The sequence below is a fragment of the Salvelinus sp. IW2-2015 genome, linkage group LG19, assembly GCF_002910315.2.
Source record: "Salvelinus sp. IW2-2015 linkage group LG19, ASM291031v2, whole genome shotgun sequence".
Taxonomy (NCBI): Eukaryota; Metazoa; Chordata; class Actinopteri; order Salmoniformes; family Salmonidae; genus Salvelinus; species Salvelinus sp. IW2-2015.
The window spans coordinates 20,032,846-20,049,787 of NC_036859.1; the positions used below are offsets into that span (position 1 = coordinate 20,032,846).

The window sequence follows — 16,942 nt, forward strand, 5'->3', positions numbered from 1 at the left end:
ACCGGGTTTAGGCCTGAAAAGTTTTACATTTGTTGCTTTTCAGCCATGACTCACCTGCGCTTCAGCTTCATCTCATGAACGGGTGGCCTGACATTTTCCTTTAGAATTCTGATACTGAGCAGAAGTTGTCCAGGTCCTGAGGCAGCAAAGCATCCCCAAACCATCCCAATACCACCACCAYGCTTGACTGTTGGTATGAGGTTCTTACTGTGGAGTGCAGTGTTAGGTTTTCGCCAGACTTGACAGGACCCAAAATTCCACTTTTGACTCATCTGTCCATAGAACATACTTCCAGGAGTGTTGACAACCATTCAGGTGCTTCCAGGTGCTTTCTGACAAACTAGAGTCAACTTTTTGGACGCCAAACACTGAATTCCACAGTAAGAACCTCATACCGAATTGCCATCATTGAAGGAACCATGAATTCTGCTCTGTATCAGAGAATTCTAAAGGAGATTGTCAGGCCATCCATCCGTTAGCTGAAGGTGAAGCGCAGCTGGGTCATGCAGCAAGACAATGGTCCAAAACACAAAAGCAAGTCTACATCAGAATGACTTAAAAGCAACTAATGTAACGTTTTTGAATGGCCTAGTCAAAGTCCAGATATAAACCCAATTGAGATGTTGTGGCAGGACCTGAAAGGAGCAGTTCATGCTCGAAAACCACAAACGTCGCTGAGTTAAAGCAGATCTGCATGGAGGAGTGGGCCAAAATTCCTCCACAGCAATTTGAGAGACTGATCAACAACTACAGGAAGCGTTTGGTTGCAGTCATTGCAGCTAAAGGTGGCACAAACCAGTTATTGAGTGTAAGGGGGCAAATATTTTTCGCACATGGGCATTGGGTGTGGCTTAACTTTGTTCATTAAATAAATGAAATAAGTAATTTCTATTTTATTTGTTCACTCAGGTTCCCTTTATCTAATATTAGGTTTTGGTTGAAGATCTGATAACATTCAGGATCAACAATATGCACAAACAGAGAAAATCAGAAAGGGGGAAAATAATTTTTCACAGTACTGTATACAGTATAGCCTAGTATTAGTACACATGCTTTGTTTCAATGTTTACTCAGATTCTGTTCAACTCTGCATCTCATTACAACATAACTATTCTATGTCTTTGTCAACATTAGCCTTGTTTGTACATGTCTTTTTTGACATGGTTTGTTATCTCTATACTCATAAAGATATCCAGTAACGATATCCAAATGACCATAAGAACAATGAACACTGAATAACAATACGTACATTTTGCCTCATGTTTATTCTCTATCAACATAGTATTGCTCTCTCCATTCTGTCCCATAATGGCAAGGTCTTCCCAATAATAGTAAAAACGTGAGGGCAAATTTGAGCTCAGAGCAAAGCATTTGTTTAGTTATTCAAAGATACTCTAAAAGGAGTCTGATAACTTGAAGTGTGGCTACTGGCTAGAAAACATACTGGTTACATATGGTTATTCTTCCCGACAGATTTACTTCATCTTGCAGAAAATATGTTCAGCATTTCCTACCTCAAATAACACACAAGATTTTCAGTTGAAAATGGGCATGATAATTATCGGATTTAACTGTCATGCACATCAGGTTGACCATATGAGTTTCAGATATTTGTGCTTATAATGCATTTGAAGATTAGGCCAGCTAGAGAAGCTACCTGTGCTGGAGTTTAAGGCACCTACAAGTCCAAGACTTTACAGACTCCTCCTACACTGGGGTTTTAACTTGGCTATGGAACAAAAAGGACTGCCCCATTGTTTAGTAAGTGGCTCCAGAGCGGCGCAGCGGTCTAAGGCACTGCATCTCAGTGCAATAGGTGTCACTACAGTCCCTGGTTCAAATCCAGGCTGTATCACATCCGGCCGTGATTGGGGTCCCATAGGGAGGCGCACAATTGGCTCAGCGTTGTCCGGGTTTGGCCGGGGTAGGCCGTCATTGTAAATAAGAATTTGTTCTTAACTGACTTGCCTAGTTAAATAAAGGTTACATTTAAAAATTAAAAATAAATAAAAAAGTGGGAGTAAAACCATGTACCACACATAATAATTACAGACAGGTACAGTGTAACTACAGTGTAATGACAGATTCACATTGTGATAGTGCTTACAGCTTGCACAATAATGCAACAAAGTAAATGTAGCACATTGTAGCTAGTACATGTTTAAGCCAGTGTCACTAAAGTGGGACTCACCGATCTGATTAGCAAAAGCTTGTAAAAGGTCYCCTCTAGAAGGACCTTGCCATTTCTGAGGGGTGAAAACAAAAGTTCCACTTTGTTCAGCTACAAGCCTCTCAGACCAAGATGGACTCAGCCTGTCAAGAGTTCATTAGAACAAAAACACTTCCAACTGTGCCCCCAAAACGTATGGACCCCATCTACAATTGCATACCTTTCCACCATAAGGTAGCACTCAGTTACTATTCAAGATGTTACTAATAGTGAAGTGAGGGGAGAGCGCAGCACAGTGAGCCCACTAGGGATGAAAGCTGGGTCCAAGCATTAGTTTGCTCAAACGGCCCACTTTGATCTCCTCTAATCGCTGGCAGAAGCATGGGCAGAGACCAGAGAGACCAGACCATAATCCATCTGCTTTGGTGAGATGCCAGGTCTTTGAACGCATTTGACAAATGTTTTATCCTCAACCCCTCCCTTTTATTGCAGACCATTAGAATGATCACACTGGGTAACAGGTGGATGGATGAGCATTTTACTCCCACAGCAATGTTGACTTTACCACATAAGAAGAGGGCTATGGTTACACTGCTCAATTTTTGGACTTTATGATATGTACCCATTGACTCTTGAATATAATTTATAAATGCCTTATGAGCTTAGTTCAACTGTCGTACCTGTTTTACTCCAATGTTTGTAAGCAAAGCAAATACAGACAAACAAGACTCAAAACATGGTTAAAACTATAATTAGTATATCACGGATGGCCAGTCCTTGCATCCATAGCTCTGTCTATTAATTTAAGAGCGGTTACATTTGTACAGCCCCATCCCTCAGCTTTTTACCGAAACAATGGCGGTCAGCCAATCAGCAGCTGAAACAATTAATGCAAATATACATTGATGTGCTTGGGGTGTATTTGTATTTATTATGGATCCCCATTCGCTGCTGCTACTCTTCCTGGGGTCCAGCAAAATTAAGGCAATTATACAATACAGGCGCTAGACTATATTGAAATGGGGAAAGAAAAAAATACAAAATAATAGATCTAACGTTACTGGTAGCATAGGCTACACTGACTAGGAAGAGTGTTGGGCAGCCTATTGCGGGTATCTGCTATCCTCATATCGAACAAGTTCATCTGCAAACCACCAACAAGTTCTCACTAGCCTACTGTAAAAACATCTGCACTATATCTACTATAATTGCACAACTGAGGGTAAAGTAGGTAAGGTAGTCTTATGTACTTTCAATGATAAATTACCTGAATGTAAATATCAAAGCCTCAATCGGAAACGATTAACATCCATCTTTAAAATGTAGACTCTGATATGAAATGCGTCAAGGTGAGAGCGCGCTACATGCGATGCGCCCTTCTACTCAATTCCGAACAAAACAGGAGGCTTCTTTCGCAATGACTCCAACAAAACGGCGTTCGTTTGTAAAATGAGCTCTCCTTGAACTTGAAGCGACATCAGGTGTTGCCATGGAAACAAACCCCACCTAGCCCACATGCGGGTCTGGACTTACCCGTCAAACTTGCAGAACAGTCAAAGTTTATTTTTACCACATGGTCGAGTGCATGTCCACACTTCTAGCATAAGCGCGCGCACGGCACCTCCCCCCTGACGCGGCAAAGGCTATATATACACACAGAGCGCCTGCTATTTCAGGTAGGATGCACAATAGGCTAATCCTATGGTCCATTCTTTATGCTGTTTTACTGAGAATGTTTATTCACCTTTCTATTTCCATAATTTACATTAGGCTATTCTCCAGGCCACTATGCAGGGAAATCAGAACCAACAAATTATTTAAAAAATATATTCACTTACATCTCTGAGGCGGTCCTGATGGCCCATGAGGTGGTCCTGATGGCCCATGATGACAGCAGCATGGTGAGGATACCTCTGCTTCAGGTGCTCCAGGAACACCTCTTTCTTCCTCTCTATGTCAGCGTGCTGCATAGTCAGGGGGTCCCTGGTGCTGCGGTGCCCTTGCCCTCCGATGGTGTACCTTCTGGGGACAGTGCTAGGGGAGTGTGGCTCAGAGTGGTGGTTCTGGTTCTCTAGGTTCTGCTGTCTGTGGAGGCGCTTTACATCCTCAGGTGATGACAGTCTTGGGTTGTTGTTTCCTGACTCTATTGGTAAAACAGATATTAAAGATGTATGAAATATTCAGATATCTGGATTCAAACACGCCAAACACATTATGTTGTTGTGAAGTAAAAAACAATATCAACCATTCTTACATGGATTCTGACACATGCTCACTAATATATCTACCCCTGGATTGTTAATTGGACTCATTCTGTTATTTCTTGATTTCCTGTTTAGATTTTTGATTATTTGTGTATTTGCAAGCCATTCTACTGTTGGAGCTAGTAGCATAAGCATTTCACTGCACCTGCTATAACACCTGCAAATCTGTGTAACCAACCAATAAACTTTGATTTGATTTTGATGACCATGCATGATGTGTACAACAGTATTTAACGTGATGAGTAATCATAGCTGTCTGTTCCATGAACCTTCAGAAAGTTGTTTTGTCCTGAACAATTCAATGGGTGACAGTCTATGCTGCACTCATCTCCGGTCATGAGTTCAAAACTCAGCACATTTGTTTATTCATGCAGCGAGCACACGAATACAAAAGCAACATTAACTGTCCCTGTATACTGTATTCAAAGATCCAGTACAGACCACTTCAGCATTGGTATGTATATATGTTACCTAAATTACCTCCATCAGCAAGAAGCCTGAAGATGCACAACACACAACTCTGAACTCAGATTTCTTTTCAATGAAACAGGCATGTGCCTTACTATGTTGTAAATACAGAATCCAGAAATGTGGATAGAAAAATAAAACATTTGACCATGTATGACTTAAGAATGATAAGGCAACCATGGAGTTTGCTTTTATGAAAAGTGGTATCACCTAAACATCTTGAATATGAGGGCTTAGAATCTCAAAGCAGGCAGACCCAATGAGAGAGCAGTTCTAATCTACTTTATTCATTATATCACTCAGTGTTGATTTAGTCTGGAGTCAGACTGTCTGTAGGCAGAGCCCCACCTGTTTTGCAAGTTATTTCGGCATTCATTTGTGTCACATATCAGTTTGCAAACAATGTAAAACAAAACAAAAATCCTTGAGTTAATAAAGCCCCATACAAACGTGGTAAGGTAGCTCCAAAATGCAGGTGTTTCAGCCTAGCTCAGTGCTTTTTGTGGTAAAGGGGCAGCCAGCCAAAATACATAGCAGAGGCGTTGATAATCTTCTCTAGTTGCACCGTGATTGGCTCAGTGTTCTGTCACTCATGGGGACAAAACGTCACCGCAGAAACTACAGGGCAAGCTAGGCAGTTCAAGCACCCTTGGGTGTTGCCATAGATCTACATTAGAAGTGCCCATCCAAGAAGGCTCAAGGTCATTGGCCACAGATAAAATTACCTCAAATCACATTATATCTACCATAGCTTTGATTGGACTGATCATGTCAACATCATACTCTCACAATCTTAGCTAGCAAGCTAAACAAGCAATTATCGTCATGAATCACATCGACAATCTACTGGCGAATCATTTTCAATCCTTGTCAGATGAAGAGAAATTATGAGTAAAATGTATCGGTGCTCATTGTCCATTGGACATAAACATTACACAACAAGTCGGAAATCGCAAATTCAACAATGAAGGGTTTGGAAGGAAACAATGGCTAACTGCAAGGTCACAAAGCAATCACTATCTTGCTTCCCCTGCTTGCTATTTGGTGGAGAGGGTATGTGGTCCAAGCCTGGGTTTAAGGATTTAAAACATCTGTCTGAAAGGGTCTCTTTTCCAAGCTTAAAAGGATAAACATTCACGCGCAGCATTCAAAACAACTGGAAACTCTGAACTGGGAAATCTTAGACTTCAGTGCTTTCATGACAACTGTGAAGAAAAAAATAATAACTTGTACTGGGAAAATTCCGTCTCGGAATTCCAAGTCGGGAACTCTGCTCTCTTTCTAGAGCTCCAATCTGAAGATCACTGACGTCATGGTTCGACCTTGTTTTTTCTGAAGGGGTCCCTTTCCCCCTCAGAATTTAGCCTACAGTTTTGACTTGGTGTACAGGGAGAATACAGTAAGAATAGCATGTGTTATCAATTTTGTTGCTGTACATTTCAAAAGTGCTAAACAAATAGTTATATTGACCGCTTGCTCATTAAAGTTTTAATCTAAATGACGGTTTATTAAATTACGGCCTTATGCCGTGGTTTGTCCATCTCAATTGTTATATTGCTTACAGTGCCTTCGGAAAGTATTCAGACCCATTGACTTTTTCAACATTTTGTGACATTACAGCCTTATTCTAAAATGGATTCATCAATCTACACACAATACCCCATAATGACAAAGTGAAAACACATTTTTAGAAAGAAAAAACAGAAAAAACAGAAATACCTTATTTACATAAGTATTCAGACCCTTTGCTATGAGACTCAAAAATTGATCTTAGGTGCATCCAATTTCCATTGATTATTCTTAAGATGTTTCTACAACTTGATTGGAGTCCACCTGTGGTAAATTCAATTGAATGGGCATGATTTGGAAAGACACACACCTGTCTATATAAGGTCCCACAGTTGACAGTGCATGTCAGAGCAAAAACCAAGCCAAGGAATTGTCCGTAGAGCTCCGAGACAGGATTGTGTTGAGGCACAGATCTGGGGAAGAGTACCAAAACATTTCTGCAGCTTTGAAGATCCCCAAGAGCACAGTGGCCTCCATCATTCTTAAATGGAAGAAGTTTGGAACCACCAAGACTCTTCCTTGAGCTGGCCGCCTAGACAAACTGAGCAATCGGGGGTGAAGGGCCTTGATCAGGGAGGTGACCAAGAACCCGATGGTCACTCTGACAGAGCTCTAGATTTTCTCTGTCGATATTGGAGAACCTTCCAGAAGGACAACCATCTCTGCAGCACTCCACCAATCAGGCCTTCATGGTAGAGTGGCCAGACGGAAGCCACTCCTCAGTAAAAGGCACATGACAGCCCGCATGGAGTTTGCCAAAAGGCACATAAAGACTCTCAGACCATGATAAACAAGATTCTCTGGTCTGATGAAACCAAGATTGAACTCTTTGGCCTGAATGCCAAGCGTCAGGACTGGAGGAAACCTGGCACCATCGCTACGGTGAAGCATGGTGGTCACGTTTTTCAGCTGCAGGGACTGGGAGACTAGTCAAGATCGAGGCAAAGATTAATGGAGCAAAGTACAGAGAGATCCTTGATGAAAACCTGCTCCAGAGCGCTCAGGACCTCAGACTGGGGCGAAGGTTCACCTTTCAACAGGACAACAACCCTAAGCACACAGACAAGACAATGCTGGAGTGGCTTTGGGGCACGTTTCTGAATGTCCTTGAGTGGCCCAGCCAGAGCCCAGACTTGAACTCGATCTAACATCTCTGGAGAGACCTGAAAATAGCTGTGTAGCAACGCACCCCATCCAACTTGACAGAGTTTGAGAGGATCTGCAGAGAAGAATGGGAGAAACTCCCCAAATACAGTTGTGCCAAGCTTGTGGAGTCATACCCAAGAAGACCAAATGCTGTAATCGCTGCCAAAGGTGCTTCAACAAAATACTGAGTGAAGTGTCTGAGTACTTATGTAAATGTTATATTTCAGTTTAAWWWWWWTTATAAATCTGCAAAAATGTTTTAGCAAGGAACATAAGCATTTCGCGACACCCGCAATAACATGTGCTAAATATGTGTATGCGATCAATAACATTTTATAAGCATCTGCCTCTGATTCCAAAGGTTGCATGTTTGAATCCAGCAATAGAACGTTGTTTTTGAGATTTTAGTGTTTTAAGCCTATCCCAACCCTTAACCCTTACCTTGACCATTCAGAATTAATGCCTAACCTTAAGATTTCTGAGTTAATACGAAACTTAACCCTAACCTTAAACATTTGGAGTTAATGCCTAAACTTAACTTTAAACACTTTGAAATTTGACATTTGCACCAACTTCATAATTTGATGGTTGAGAAAGATGGATGAACGTCAATTCTGACGTGAGACTCTGAGAGCTAGTTGCAGCGTGACACACAGATGCCATTCAAATGCCTGCTGACTCATTTCATCTTCAGCTTTTAACCCCAAGGTGATTTCGTCCGTCTGTGACCAATAGAAAGTGCTCTTGTTTCAATTATACGAAAGGATTTTGTATTTTTTCATGTTGAGTGCTCTAAATCCATCTGAGAACCTTACAGCGAGATGAGACAGCGTTTGCTGCAAGCGCTAGTCTCCCGTTTCATAGGCCATATTGTAAGCGGAGCTGCGAGGTTCACAGCCAGGGGAGTTCACTCCTTTGTTTGTCGGAACCGGTCCAGAACCGCTCAAAGTCCCTTAAATAGGGGACTTAACGTTTAAGAGGTTTTAATGTCCAGTATTATGATATGCAATTGTCGATATGCCACATTCATTGGTTGTGAGTTGACAAAATGTGAATGCAATAGGTCTACTTATCAATAGCAAATATTCATCTGATGATTGAGTAAAAACTGAACACTTGCCCTACATCAGGCATTCGGCTTTGGAACCAGGATGAGCATTGTTGAAACGTCTCTAGAGARGTTGTTGTAAGGTAGATAACAATTTATGACATTCTGTTCCGTACAGATGGCAGGCTGTGTAGGYGAGCAGTTTGACAAAATTATAAAGATACTTACAATGCTTTAAATGCTTTACTCAGAACATGCAAAACCTGTGTTTACTTCATCCTGACTAATGACTAATGTCCTGTCCACATTATTGCGTAGCATTTAGCACAACTTCAGGCAAAGAATGCTGTGAAACATTGAAGTTGACATTTTAAGTGGACCTAAAGGTATGCCTTTGATGAAGGCCATTTCGGTTAAGCAGAAATGACTTTTAGAATTCTGCTAGAAGGGCGGAGTGTGTGTGCGCGGGTTGTACGGGAGATGATGTCACAGGAAACAAGTGGCATAGATCTACACAAAGCTACAGTGTCGTAAGAACATACCTGTTGTAGTATACTTGCAAATCTTATATAGGAAAGAATTCAATGATGGGACAAAAGCGTCACCGAGAGAAGACTCTTATAGGTTATGTTCAACATATATTTCCTTCCTGCTCTAAACAATGCCTATCCCACGAGAAAGCCATCCCTCGTTGGTTAAGGGTCTGCTGGAAAACGGACTCCCATCTGAATGTGATGTTTGCTGGGAGATGATTGCTATCTTTCCAATCTAACACAGGCAGGCCTAAAGCAGTAATCAGCCAAAGACTGGAGCAAGTCCGGAAATGGTCCCCTAACCTTTTCAGATTTTAAACAAAGGGGATACAAGCGGCATAGCCCAGAGGATATCCTCAACCCAGCATGGAGGAAAAACACATCAACAAAGGGTGTGACACAGACTAAGTTCAAGGAGGGTCCTTCTTTGATTCCAGAGGAAAGCTGGGCTTGTAACCAGAATATAGCTAATTCAGGTCCTCTCTATCACAGCTTTTCTATTTTCAACCCAGTTAGATATCAACTGTGTGTGAGTTTAAATCAGCAAGACGTCCTATTATACTCAGGTTATAAAGGAAGAAAGAATGAGACAGGAGGCAGAGACAGTGGCAGGTCAGAGACCCATGTACACGTACGAGTCCTGTTGTAGTGAAGCTGGACTATTTACCTTACTGGAATTAGGTAAGAGGAGCCAGGGGCGAGAGGGAACCCATTCTGGCATGTGCAATGTGCTGTGAAGCCTCCTCAGGAGGAGAGCGGGGCAGGCAGGGGTGCACATGTACACAGCTGTTGAGAATTTCAGCCAGGTTTCCCAAGTGCTTCTATCTTGGCTATGAAACCTATTTATTGTTGATTTATCATAACCAGTTAAATAGGCAGGAATAATTTGTTTTCTGTTGTATCATTTGAGTGCACAGTAGCTCCTAAACCCAAAATAGACCCTAGGTCAGTTGGTATCAAGTTATTCACCTGTTATTCACTAGGGGTGTGTGCTGTATCAAATCTCAGCTCACATGATGTTATTACTTCGATGTGCAGCTGCTTGAAGAAACAAAATATGATACAGAAAGTCCACATATAGCCTAATATAATCTGACACTATAGTGTATAGTATGTAATTCTGGATTATAGCTCAGACCTACAGTTCATCATGATGTAGTCATAGTTGTCAGGAAATATGCTTAGTGTTTGTTGTAAGACTTAAACACTTCAGAGTTCAGACATCTTCTCTGCTTATGAAAGTTGCTGACTAATTGATGAGTTTACAAGAAATGGGTTTGTAATCCATTTATGTAATACCGTTTCTATAGTAATACCACTCGAGAGCCTTGTCCTCCCCCTTGTCTTTTATCCTGTTTGAAATATTTAAGCTTAGTGGTCCCCACTTGACAGTGTTTAATTAGGCTAAAACTGGGTGTTAGTCAGCTAATACCGGGAATATTATTACGTATCTCTATAACTATAGCAACCTCTGGCTGCTGCTTTTGTTCAGGTTCAGTTTACTGGTGATTCCTCAATGACACCTTGGATAATTATTCCCTAACATGACAGTGACAGTATCAAAACACATCCACCAGAAGAATACTGCACAGACCACACGCAGCAAGAGTCGAATCAACAGAGAAAGTAAAATCATGAAAATAACATTTAGTCTTCAATGAGATTATATTATGCTATGGCCTTACCTCTTCTCCCTCTCCAGTGATGTTGGATGTCATGATACTCCATTACTTTGTGCACTATTCTCTTAAACAATATGAACTCTACATTGACAGTGCACACGGTGTTCAGGTCTTTCTGTTGTGTAAGTTCATACATGGAAAGTTATGGTTAAAACGTGTCTGTGTGTGTTCCTGAGGAAGCTCCATTGTAAAGCTGTCCTCACTTTTTCCAGACACCTTTTTTCCAGCCCTTGCCTGCGTGTTGGGGAATGCTTGGCTGAACCAATTAATAAACATATAGAGTTGAAGTCGGAAGTTTACATACACTTAGGTTGGAATCATTAAAACTCGTTTTTCAACCACTCCACAAATTTCTTGTTAACAATCTATAGTTTTGGCAAGTCGGTTAGGACATCTACTTTGTGCCTGGCACAAGTAATTTTCCAACAATTGTTTACAGACAGATTTCACTTATAATTCACTGTATCACAATTCCAGTGGGTCAGAAGTTTACATACACTAAGTTGACTGTGCCTTCCAGAAAATGATGTCATGGCTTTAGAAGCTTCTCATAGGCTAATTGACATCATTTGAGTCAATTGGAGGTGTACCTGTGGATGTATTTCAAGGCCTACCTTCAAACTCAGTGCTTCTTTGCTTGACATCATGGGAAAATCAAAAGAAATCAGCCAAGACCTCAGAAAAAAATGGTACCAACCGTGAAGCACGGGGGTGGCAGCATCATGTTGTGGGGGTGCATTGCTGCAGGAGGGACTGGTGCCCTTCACAAAATAGATGGCATCATGAGGAATTTAAAATTATGTGGATATATTGAAGCAACATCTCAAGACATCAGTCAGGTAGTTAAAGCTCGGTCGCAAATGGGTCTTCCAAGTGGACAATGACCCCAAGCATACTTCCAAAGTTGTGGCAAAATGGCTTATGGACAACAAAGTCAAGGTATTGGAGTGACCATCACAAAGCCCTGACCTCAATCCCATAGAAAATTTGTGGGCAGAACTGAAAAAGCGTGTGCGAGCAAGGAGGCCTAGAAACCTGACTCAGTTACACCAACTCTGTCAGGAGGAATGGGCCAAAATTCACCCAACTTATTGTTGGAAGCTTGTGGAAGGCTACCCGAAACGTTTGACCCAAGTGAAACAATTTAAAGGCAATGCTACCAAATACTAATTGAGTGTATGTAAACTCCTAACCCACTGGGAATGTGATGAAAGAAATAAAAGCTGAAATAAATCATTCTCTCTACTATTATTCTGACATTTTACATTCTTTAAATAAAGTGGTGATCCTAACTGACCTAAGACAGGGAATTTTTACTTGGATTAAATGTCAGGAATTGTGAAAAGCTGAGTTTAAATGTATTTGGCTAAGGTGTATGTAAACTTCCGACTTCAACTGTACATATCTTTACAACATAACATGTTCCAGATGGTCAAAGATTTAACAAATATATCTTATAATATTAATTTACCGTCTATTTCTCTTTGTCATGTATATATATATTTTTTACATAATTGTTCTGTACTTTACTTTACTATTTATATTTTTGACAACTTTACTTTTACTTCACTACATTCCTAAAGAAAATAATAAATAATAACTTTTTACACCATACATTTTCCCTGACATCCAAAAGTATTCGTTACATTTTGAGTGCTTAGCAAGACAAGAAAATGGTCTTATTCACACACTTATCAAGAGAACATCCCTAGTCATCCTTACCTCCTCTGATCTGGCGGACTCACTAAACACAAACGCTTTGATTGTAAACTATATCTGAGTGTTGGAGTTTGTCCCTGGCTATCCGTAAATTCAAAAAACAAGAATATCTTGCCATCTGATTTGCTTAATATAGAAGGAATTTTAAATTATTTATACTTTTACTTTTGATACTTAAGTATACAGTGAATTCAGAAAGTATTCAGACCTCTTGACTCTTACTTTTTCATGACAAAGTAAAAACAGGTTATCAGAAAATGTTGCTAATATATATATATATTTAAATATCACATTTACACAAGTACTCAGACACTTAACTCAGTACTTTGTTGAAGCACCTTTGTCAGTGATTACAGCCTCGACTCTTCTTGGGTATGACGCTACAAGCTTGGCACACCTGTATTTGGGGAGTTTCTCCCATTCTTCTCTGCAGATACTCTCAAGCTCTGTCAGGTTGGATGGGGACTGTCGCTGCACAGCTATTTTCAGGTATCTCCAGAGATGTTTGATCGGGTTCAAGTCTGGGCTCTGGCTGGGCCACTCAAGGACATTCAGAGACTTGTCCCGAAGCCACTCCTGCGTTGTCTTGTCTGTGTGCTTAGGGGCATTGTCCTGTTGGAAGGTGAACCGTCACCTCAGTCTGAGAGCTCTGGAACAGGTTTTAATCAAGGATCTCTCTGTACTTTGCTCCGTTCATCTTTCCCTCGATCCTAACTAGTCTCCCAGTCCCTGCCACTGAAAAACATCCCCACAGCATGATGCTGCCACCACCATGTTTCATGTAGGGATGGTGCCAGGTTTCCGCCAGAATTTACGCTTGGCATTCAGGCCAAAGAGTTCAATCTTGGTTTCATCAGACCAGAGAATCTTGCTTCTCATTGTCTAAGAGCCCTTTAGGTGCCTTTTAGCTAACACAATGCACCTGAGCTCAATTACGTGTCACATAGCAAAGGGTCTGAATACTTATTTAAATAAGTTATTTCTGTTTTTTTATCTTAATACATTTGCAAAAATGTCTAAAAACCTGTTTTCGCTTTGTCATTATGAGTTATAGATTGATGCATTTAAAGATTTTTTTTTTTACAATAAGGCTGTAATGTAACAAAATGTGGAAAAAGTCAAGGGATCTGAATACTTCCCGAATACACTGTATTTTAGCAATTGCATTTACGTTTGATACTTAAGTATATTTAAAACCAAATACTTTTCGACTTTTACTCAAGTTGTATTTTACTGGGTGACTTTCACTTTCACTTCACTTTCACTTTTACTGAGCCACACGGTCCCGTGTGGCTCAGTTGGTAGAGCATGGCGCTTGCAACGCCAGGGTTGTGGGTTCATTCCCCACGGGGGGWCCAGGATGAATATGTATGAACTTTCCAATTTGTAAGTCGCTCTGGATAAGAGCGTCTGCTAAATGACTTAAATGTAAATGTACTTGAGTCATTTTCTAGTAAGGTATCTTTACTTTTACTCAAGTATGACAATTGGGTACTTTTTCCACCACTGAGCAACAGGCTATGATATTTGATGTGATTAAGCGGAATATAATGTGTCACATTTAGTATTTTACTGTTCATAAGAACAGAACAAAATTTTACATTATGAAATTATAATTTCATACAGTAATGCTTTTGCATGGTGCACTAGCGTATATAAGCGTATACTGTATTAGGATATTTAAAAAGCTCAAATTAATATAATCACATCATCATGATGATTGGAAATGTAGCCTATATGTTCAGAAATAATATTTAATTCTCCTATAGCAGAACATCTGACATTTCGGCTAACACATTCTGTATATGGTAACTATACGGTTTAGTCTTTCAGTCAACCCCCCCCCCCCCCCAAAAAAAAAAAAAACTGACACATTTTGTTCAGCAGTTGAATTGATTCAACATGAAAAGCCTGCCAAGTGAATGTGTCACTTAAGGTCCACTGTGTGACAGTCCGCACAAGTGGAGATAGGCAGAGACAGAGCGAGAGAGAGAGAGAGAGAGAGAGAGAGAGAGAGAGAGAGAGAGAGAGAGAGAGAGAGAGAGAGAGAGAGAGATGTAAGGGAAGCAGCAGATAGTGCTGCGAAGAAGAGAGGAAGCCTAGTCTTTCGCTCTCCTTTTGACAAAGCTGAGCTGATTGATCTAGTTCACTTCAGCCCCGAAGGTGGATCTCTGGTCTGCCATGCTGCATTGGTTCACTGACTGCACTCTACACAGCCAGCAAGCGAATGCTTCAGCTTCAACTACATATCGCTTTGTACAATGCTGGAAAATGCCACTATGGTTATAAGGAGGATTTTTTTCTGGATGGGTTTTTGTATCCTTATCTTAGGGTCGTGTGGCACAACCATGAACATTCTGAGAATTGCATCTCAATGCCAGTGGCGTACTGCAGTTTTTTTTGTGGGGCCCCTACTAGGCTTTAACATACTAGAGGGGCTATGTCATAAACCCTCGAAGCAGAGGCGTCATGCCCATAGGGGGCACAGAGACACATCATGTTTAACAAATATTTGTATTTATTTTATTTTATTTTGTTATTGTTGTTTCTCTGTAATACTACTAGCCACCTAGCAATGTTATGAMGTTAGCTTTAGCTAGCCCAGATATGTTCACAATCTCCAAATCTCATAACTAGCTACCAAGAAGCCTGTAATATGTGTTTTGGATGGGACGTTAAATGGGTGTCCTGACTCTCTGTGGTSACTAAAGATCCCATGGTACTTACCGTATGAGTAGAGGTGTTTACTCCGCTGTCCTGGCTAAATTCCCAATCTGGCCCTCATACCATCATGGCCACCTAATCATCCTCAGTTTCCAATTGGCTCATTTATCACCTCTCCTCCCCCCTGTAACTTCCCCAGGTTGTTGCTGTAAATGAGAATATGTTCTCAGTTAACTAGGCTGGTTAAATAAGGGTCAAATAAAAAATGTAATACATAAATAAAATAAGTCATTTCAGGCTATCCATCAAGTTAGAGCAGCTAGCTGGCATGCCTGCTGGCAAGGTTAATAGACCATAGAAAAGCAAGCAATAACTAGATATACTGAATAAGACTCACAGTCCTTTCAATCTTTTACCCAGATTTTAGCAGAGATGCAGAGAAGCATATTTCGTTTCTTTAAAAAAAGAACCACCAGTCAAGAGGATACAGACAGCTCAAGAGGTATGCTTAGATACGCAGAAAAATATACTGTACATTTTTTTAAACGTATAATTAATTAAACATAGTGATTATGGCTCTAGATTGCATTTAAAAGGCTGTTTCAGGGGTTAGAAGTCTAGCCCCCCTGCAGACCGTCCTCATGTACTTTGTGCCCCCTCAGATTTTTTCCTCTAAGTTCCAGAATGGGGTGAAAATGGGAGCCATATTGGTCAGGGAGAAATCCAAATCAGTCTAATTGGAATGAATGGCAGTAGAGGCATAACCCTGATTCTACTCATGCAGGAAAACACAACAAAGGCATGTGATATATCAGAACCGATGAAATACATTTATTGTAACCTAAAATATTGTCATATAATCATAAATACAGTTTATACGGGTTTTATACACATTTTCTCTATAGCCTCTAAAATATATGCAAACAGACCATAAATGTCAACATTTTTGTTTTCTTGGAAATCTGAGAATGCTATTATACGATACAATATCAGTATTCGTTGCTTTTACAACTTGTCTAAGTCCTGATTTCAGCCAGTGTATGGCTGTGGATTGACAGCATTGTTTGAATAGAATGTTGGCACATTGGCAGTTAATTAGAAAAAGGTATGGAATTTTTCCTCTAAAACTGTCTGGCTAGCTAGCTAACAAACATACATTACAGATAAATTATTCAAATTCATTATTTTAACGCAATATTTTATCACAGCACTGGCTAACCATTGGGTGGGGGCCCCCAGAGCCTGTGGCCGCCCCTGCACAATATGAGATGGTTTGCTCTGGCAAAAGACCCCTATTGGTGGACCAGAAGTACACTGATTTTGGCAAAGTAACTCTCAATGTGTTTATCATTGAGTAGCATGTCATATTCCAAGACAATAACAAATGGACACTTCACTCACAAATGTGGACTTCCAAACTAAATAATTCCAAGGTAAAAATGTAAAAGCACTCTAAACATTAGAGGGTATAACGACAATCAGAGTTGGAGGTGGTGATAAAAGTGTCCGGTCTAGAGGAGGAAGACTACATATTGTTGATGTTGTGAGACAGTTTTTTTTTATATGATGCACTTCACGGAGTCTGAAGGCTGAGAAAGTCAGCCTTGAAAATATGCTATKAAGTGGTATGTGACAAGGTTCATATGACCTCATGAGCTAGAAAAAACAACACATGTGAG

At 40.5% G+C, this 16,942-nt stretch overlaps 1 protein-coding gene across 2 annotated transcripts in view; it reads right to left on the reverse strand.

The window, feature by feature from the left end:
• LOC111979622 (sickle tail protein homolog) overlaps positions 1-16,942 on the reverse strand; it is a 52,794-nt gene that overhangs the window by 26,598 nt on the left and 9,254 nt on the right. Inside the window, exon 2 of one of the 2 annotated variants that reach the window (XM_070448871.1) lies at positions 4,009-4,313. In XM_070448871.1, the coding sequence (XP_070304972.1) occupies positions 4,009-4,313 (305 nt within the window). Of the gene's footprint in view, positions 1-3,437; positions 3,568-4,008; positions 4,314-16,942 lie in introns of those variants that run through there. The other variant, XM_070448872.1, reaches the window with a different exon arrangement.